We start from the raw sequence: 8,077 nt of genomic DNA, 5'->3' as shown, positions 1-8,077 counted from the left end.
TAAAGCAAAAAAGACAATGCATCCAATATACGTTTAAATAATATCAAGGTTTTCTACTCAAATAAGATCAGGCGAATCAAGTCAAATTTTAACACTTCTACCTTTAATTGAAAGTACATACTTTGTTTAGATTAGTATCAAAATTTTTGATCTATAAGTCCACTCTTGAGTACCTTTGACATGCATCCTACTGCCAACACATTTGCTACTTTTGTACATTCCATCATTTCGAAGAGTCTTCCTCAACTCCACCTGGTATTTGAAAAAAAAACTAAACAGCAGCTTTTTTCAGGCAGTAATTTTCCCTCTAAAACCCTATATAAATCTCACATTATATGTGTGAATTTTGTTATTAATAACTTAAAGTCTAAACCCCCTTAATAAACCTTTTCTTAGCTTCTTTACCAATTTTATATATTAGTACAAACAAAATATCATACTAATTAAATTACAAGTAACTTTTTCATCTTACTATACATTATTTTTCACACACAAAAAAGATCAGATGATTTCATGGAAAGATTTATACAATGTACTATCAAATATAGTACCTCTTTATGTAGTAATGATTACAGCTTATGTATCAGTAAAATGGTGCAAAATATTTTCACCAAATGAAATCTCAGGAATAAACAGATTTGTTGCATTATTTGCAGTCCCTCTTCTATCCATCAAATATATCTCAAACAACAATCCTTATGCAATGAACTTCCGCTTCATCGCGGCGGACACATTGCAAAAACTTATAGTCATTGTAATCTTGTTTATATGGTGTAAGCTGAGTTCTAGAGGGTCTCTTGAATGGTGTATCACCCTCTTTTCGCTTTCGTGTCTTCCTAACACGCTTGTCGTGGGCATTCCTTTGTTAGGTGGGATGTATGGTGAAGACCTTTCGCAGTCTTTAATGGTGCAACTTTCTGTTTTACAGTTTAATGTATGGTTTCCTATTATGTTGTTCTTGTTTGAATATAGAAGAGCAACAGTTTTCATTGTTTCTGATGAGCAAGGGAATGAAATGAGTAGTAATTGTAGCTCATCATCGGTTGAATGTTCTAATAAAAATCGTGATCGAAGTTTGGAGTTTGATGAGGAAAGAGGGTTAGATGTTTGTGTTCTTCCTTGTAGGTCATCAACCAAGATTAGTGATCATAGTAATGAAGAGGATTCTTGCCCTAAAGGTTTGCTTTCAATTTTTTTTATCTTAAAATTCATCATAAATGACATTTTATAGTCGATTCTTTGTCAGAAAGGACCTTTTAAGTGGTGATGAAAGGCACGTGATGTTACAAAAAGACCCCTTTTTCTCACAAAAAAAGAATATAAATGGTCCTTTCTGACAAAATTTCCTTGTCTTTTTAAATGATTACTTTATGTATACTACTTGACATTGGCAGAAGTACCGAGCTCGACATCGAAGGTTGAAGTCGACGTGGAAACTAGTGTTGAATGTAAACCCAAAGTGACAAACACACTCCCTGTCCCTGCAGCTGGAAGTAGTGTGATGACAAGCAGGCAGATTTTGATCATGGTCTGTAAAAAAATCATGAGGAACCCTAACTTCTACTCTAGTCTTGTTGCCTTAACTTGGTCCTTGATCTCGTTTAGGTAATTGACATTAAACACATAGTATACGTACTATACTTCTACTCTTTATTATGGTGCATAATTTAAGATATTATTATATGTTTTATGTATGTATATCTCATTAGTATATATTGTGAACTTTATGTGTTATATGTAGTGATCTCTTTAAAATATTATTTGAGTATTAATTCGGTTTTTACTATATATTGAAGGTGGCACGTCGAAATTCCTGCAATGGTGGCCAATTCAATTAAAATTTTCTCTGATACAGGACTTGGGATGGCAATATTTAGTCTTGGTAACAATTTTTGTTTTATTTTGTTTGAGTTTTATTGTACTTTCCTTCAATTATTAAGCGGTTTAATCGACTGATGAGAACTTGGTCAATTGACAAAGACTGAAGGCCCGTGTATAATAGGTCAAAGCTAAGGTTCAAATCCCCTTCCTCCTAATTGCAATTTGTAATGCCCTTGTGGCTCATTCGCACCAAAATAAATAAATAAGTAAATAAATAACTAGCAATCTGATCTAATGTAAACAAGCCTTATTGGGTTATTGCTACTTGATTCATGTCAAAATTGATAGGCTTATTCATGGCTTCACAACCCAAAATAATTTCTGGTGGGAGTGCATTAGCCGCCTTAGCTGCAACCATGAGGTTCATTGTGGGACCCACTATCACGGCGGCTACTTCCTCTGCTATTGGATTAAGAGGGACTCTTCTACAAATTATCATTATGCAGGTATAAAATAAAATACTACAGTAGAAATTATAAAAAACCAATATTGTCATCATATTAGCAATGAGTACTAACCAACAAGGGAGCCCCAGTTGATCTCAGAGATTAACAATCTAATTTATCTCCTCTCACAACTTTATGTGTTGAAATCTGTGCCACTTTATTATTTTACTTTTATCATTTAAAAAATAAAAGAAAATGAATAAATTGTGAGAGGAGATTTATTCACAACATTTATCTCAGAGATCAACTTGAATTTACCCCTAACGAATGTTTTGTAAATCTTACTTATTTTTTAGGCAGCTTTACCACAAGCAATTGTCTCATTTGTCTTTGCTCAAGAATACAATGTTCATCCTGGTGTTCTTAGCACAGCGTATGTTCCTACTAAACTCAACGTCTTGCTCAAACTAATACACATAGTTGACTTATGTAATGTATGTACATACTAATTACTCATTACTAAACATGCCTTTAATTTTATTTGGATGCAGGGTTAGCTTTGGAATGTTGATATCGTTACCAATTACACTGGTTTATTACATCTTATTCGGGATTTGTATCAAGTGAAGGGACTAGTTGCAGTGCACGAATTAAAAAACAAGCTATTAGACCATTAGAAGGCTTACATCATGTACAACGATTGAACCGAGTACACGTTAACCTTTTAACCATCTCTAATATTATGGCATAGCTTATTTCAATGTAACACTATTTTAAGAGATGTACATATTAGTTACTGCCTTCAATTCGCTCCCATCAGAGAATCCAACAACAGCCTTGGTTTCAGAGAATGATGTATCAATTTTTAAACTAGTCGAAAAAATAATACTGATCATTCTATAGCGAAATTTCAAACAAGCAATAAACAGAGGATCTAATTCAGTTTTGAAGCAAAATTTTTAATCAGATATGGGATATGCAGTCATAATGTTTGCTAACATGACTTAACCTTGAAAGATATTTGTGAAATGTTTCAGGGATATTTGCTATATAATGTTAATTAATTTCATATTATCTAACAGCTTCTCTGCAATGCATCATAACGTTAGCCAAATCCTGCATCGTGTATACCCTGCAACCATTACTATGGTTATTTTTATTCCCTGATTATCTTTCAAGACTATATAAGTAATCTCAAGGTATAATTCCTATAAATAGGGCAGTTTCTGGTTTAGACTCCTTTGATAGGTTATGTCTATTATTGTCTGATACCTTAATTGTGGATGACAGGATGACCCTGTACTATGAGTCGTGTAAGAGTTTATTACAGATATATCGTAGGTACTGTCTGTACTGAAAGTTCCGAAAAATTTTCAAACAGACTTTTAAAACCTGCTTGTAAATTATCTTTTCATGTCTATGTAAAACATCTTGTTTTGCAAACTATCAGGTTTGATATAGGAGTATGATATTCAGCAATAGGTTTACTCAGGCATGAGTCACATGACCCCAAACATAGTCTACATCAAACATCCAAAGACGACAAATTTTTAAATCCGACAAATATAATTATGAGTAACAGGAGTTGGGATCAACAACATAGCCAAAAGCACTGGGATCCAAAGAAGAAGCTGTCATCAAAGCCACGACGACTGAGATCAGATGTACAACTCTTCCAATTTAAATGAACTGAGACGCTCTTTCAAATAACTGGAAAAACAAAACCAGTACAGCTTAAGAAACATGTTCCTGGTATCAAATAGATTGAGACACGGAGTAAAAAAGAATTACTTGCAGCAACAAAAAGAGAGAACCACAAACCTGCATTGAGGCACATGACATTCAGATTCATTACAAAACTGAACATGAAGTCGTAGCAGATACCACAACTTATGGCACTGAAAACAGCCCCCTCCTACACGAGTAGTGCACTGCCTCACATGGCGTATCATACCCTGCATCCTCGAGCAATTGGGATACTCACACTGACGATCTGGTGCATGACGTTTTGTTGCATGCACCAGCAGAGCAAGCAGTTCATTAAACTGCAACTTACACAAAAATATCATATAAGTACAACAATAATGAGCATTGTGACTAGAAACTACACTATGATACGCGATAAGAGAAAATCATCTAGGAAGTCAATAACTTATAATCCAAAGTTCGGATGATTGATGAATATAGTGTACTAGCTATACATAGGCTCACCAAAAGAACAGAGAAATCTATAAACAATACTTAAAAAAGTAACTTTTTTTTCTTACAGTACTACTTCGTGTTAGAAAAAAATATATTCATCTAAAATTTCACAAGTGTGTGAATTACTTATACCTGTAGAACACGACGTCTAGCTTCCTGATTCGGAGCATCAGAATGTGCCATGGAAGGCTGATTTGTCAACTTGTGAGGATGATCGATGCTTTCAACACTTTGGAAGCAAGAATTGCATACATCATAATCGTGACATGTTGCACAACGCCAAACTTGATCAATAGCAATATCCAGATGACATATGTTGCATGTTGTCACAGCAGCTGGGGCAGAATCTTCACTCTCAGCAATCAAATCTTTGTCGTAAGTGTCATTTGGCACGTAATTGACCTCAATCTAGACCATTAAGACATACGAATACTTAGCAAGAGGACATGAATAAAATTCGTAAATTTATTGTAATTAGTCCTTCTGAAAGACCTCAACCACACACGACAGAATCTCAATAACTTACTGGAGAAAGAGCATGCTTGTCTTTCTGGTTAGAAGGATGTCTTTCTTCCTTGTCTTGTGTTTGTTCGACTTTATAGCACCTGAAATAATCAAATAAAATATTGTCTAACTCGAAGAGCAATCATGAATACTCTTAATCATGTAAGAGTTTTACACCAACTGACCTACACGACCAAACATAGAGATTAAGATAGCACAACCAAAATGAAACACTTATACATGTCATAGATTCAATCCTTGCATACAAAAGTCATTATATGAGGAACTATCGCGTTTGAAGGACAACTTTTAATGGTTGAACTTAATTGCTCAGAATTTTTGACATATTTAGAGTCAATAAAACTATGAGAACTAATTTTTGGTACATATTTTGCAATGAAGCTCCACTTCAAGACATCTAGAAGACTCAATTTCAATATTAGCAAACAATGTCCAACCAAAATAACAGAAAATGTTACACAAAGTACCATAATCTTAAAATTGAACAAACAGGATCTTACTTGCCACAGAGCTGAAAATTCGCGCACTGCTTGCAAACCCAACGGTGTCCAGAAAGCATAAGCACACCACAGTGAGTACAGAAATGTATATCTTTCGTCATTTGGTAAATTGTTTTGCCACGCTGCAAAGCTATTTTTATGCACAGCAATTAGATCAAGAAAACCACAATATAAGGAGTACATAGCATAGTAACTTAGCAATATAGGTTAATTGATTGATATCAAAATCATTCATTACAAGCTCTATTACACCATTTATTATATTATGGCATGTAAATTTGATTATTTGACATACATGACTTTATTAAACAAAAAACTAAAATACCGAAACCTACAACAATATCAAATCAAATGGACCTTACACCAAAAAAAAAAAAAAAAAAAAAAAAAAAATAAATTCAAATAATTACATTTGCTCATTTGAGTAAGCCCTTCTTTATTCCATTATGACACGCCGAATATTATATAACAATCTTATGATTTCATAAATTTCATTATAAATTTTACAAATTTGTGAGAGCCCATGTCTCTCGCTTTCTTAATGAACCCTTAGTTTCCATCACCCATTGGTGGAGTTCTCTTGATTATCTCACCTTCCATTCTACGCACATACAACCTATTTAAATTGTTTCCTATTCTCTAAATTTTGTAACACTTATTGCCTAATAGTACATGTATCTAGATATTTCTACATTAGTCATCTTAGATAAACATTTTTAAATACTACAACATCACTTGAGTTTTCTACTATACTTAAGATTTTTCTAAACTACATACACTAAATTACACATCTAGATTTTTCTAGATTAATTTCTAATACTCTTTTCAAGTCTAAAAAAGTCAGGTCACCAACTTGGCCATCTCTTCACTTGTGTTAAGCTAGGCCCGTATATATTGTATTTAGTCGGGCTATGTTAAGGCCCTTACTCTAGGTTGTATAAATACCGAGTTTACACATAATGCAAAACAAGGATTCACATTCTTGACATGGTATCAGAGCCAAATAAACCCTAAAAACTGAAAAAAAAATTCCTTTGCTTACTGTCGATTGAATCTCACCATGACTGACGATGGCAAGCTTGACCCATCATCTCCGTTCTACCTAGGTGCGGGTGATCAACATACATTGTTGATCTTTTGTGATGTTACCAACTTGCTCCCCTAATCCGAACTTTCTCAACTTTCTCGTCTGTACTCATGTCACCAACAATTCTACTCATGTCGCCAACCATCTCCGCAAATGCTCTTATGATTAGCAAACTCCAAACAATCGCAATTTCTATCATACTCCTGGATTACCATGTACACGACGGTACTCCAGATTTTATAAAACTCATGTTATTTTGATGTTAATTCTTTGTTACTTCAAATTATATATATTTATTATTTTTAAATACATGTATGTTATTTCGTCCTTTTTCTCATTCATCTTCCTCCCGCACTCACTCTCTCTTCCTCTTAGCTACTCCAACAAAATCATACACTTTCTCTCTCCTTTATTTCAATTTTCTGGTTTTTTGAGGAATCAACCTCACTCTCTCTCTCTCTCTCTCTCTTCCTCTCACTACTCCAACTCCAAATCAAACACACTTTCTCTCTCCTCTTTTCTTCTTCTAATTTTCTGGGTTTCTTAGAAATCAATTGATTTGAAGGTAATTTAAGGGTTTAAATGTGTTTATGGCCAGAAATTTAGTATCTTCTAAAGTGTTTGATTCTCTTCGCGATGTTTAAGACTCAACTAGTGAGTAGCCCGGGCGTTGCCCCGGGATACTACTTTTGTAATTGTGCAAGTGCTAATTTTTAAGAGCATTTAATAGTGTGTATGTTGTAGGTATATTCAATACTTTTATGGTATAATACTATTTAGTGTGAAACATTAAAGCATAACCAACAATTTGCCTAGATGGTTAAACAATAACATTTCTTCAAAGAGGTCAAGGGTTCGAACCTTTTCATCCATATATTTTATTTTAATATAGTTGAGGCCACATGAAGTATTTTTGGTAGTGCAGATGATGTGGCACATTGAGGAATTGAGTGGATGACGTGACGTAATAAGGAGTTAAGTGAGTGACGTGGCGTAGTGAGGGGATCTACGTGGCATAGAGACGTTTTTAGGAACGCCTTTTAATATATTAGTATAGATAATGCTAATGTTATTTTGATGTGAATTTATAATTATTTCAATTTATATATATGTTATTTGTAAATAAGTACATGTTATTTAATGTAATTTAAAAATAGCATGAATTGAGGTTGAAGTAATAAATAAGTAAATAACATATTGTTGTAACAAAATAACACAACATTTAAACAAAATAACATAAAGTGTGCGCAAAATAACTCAAAAGATATTGTGTAAAGAGTACCATGATGCATAGTACTCCAGGAGTATATAATTCTAATTGCCAAACAATAATCTTGTTCAAAATAAGATTTCATCTTGATTCTTCTATAAAATGTTTCTTCAATTTAAAACTTTTCTTTTTATATTTCTCTAAAAACATTAATTTTCACAAAAACACATCTTTTTCTTTTTTTCTTTCTCCATATCATCTTCAACGTCGACCTTGAGATCCTTCA

General features: G+C 33.5%; 1 protein-coding gene across 1 annotated transcript; it reads left to right on the top strand.

Annotated features, from left to right (window-relative positions):
• The first annotated feature begins 505 nt into the window (after positions 1 to 505).
• LOC145613778 (putative auxin efflux carrier component 1d) lies at positions 506 to 2,894 on the top strand. The gene is made up of 6 exons (XM_081668832.1): positions 506 to 1,178; positions 1,374 to 1,605; positions 1,797 to 1,882; positions 2,170 to 2,327; positions 2,624 to 2,700; positions 2,819 to 2,894. The coding sequence occupies exons 1-6, from the start codon at positions 506 to 508 to the stop codon at positions 2,892 to 2,894; spliced, it is 1,302 nt and encodes a 433-aa protein (XP_081524958.1).
• The last annotated feature ends 5,183 nt before the right edge of the window (positions 2,895 to 8,077 follow it).

Source organism: Chenopodium album, chromosome 25 (assembly GCF_948465745.1).
Source record: "Chenopodium album chromosome 25, dcCheAlbu1.1, whole genome shotgun sequence".
NCBI classification, from domain to species: domain Eukaryota; kingdom Viridiplantae; phylum Streptophyta; class Magnoliopsida; order Caryophyllales; family Amaranthaceae; genus Chenopodium; species Chenopodium album.
Note: the sequence above shows the minus strand (reverse complement) of the source record. Positions and strands in the feature narration are given on the sequence as shown.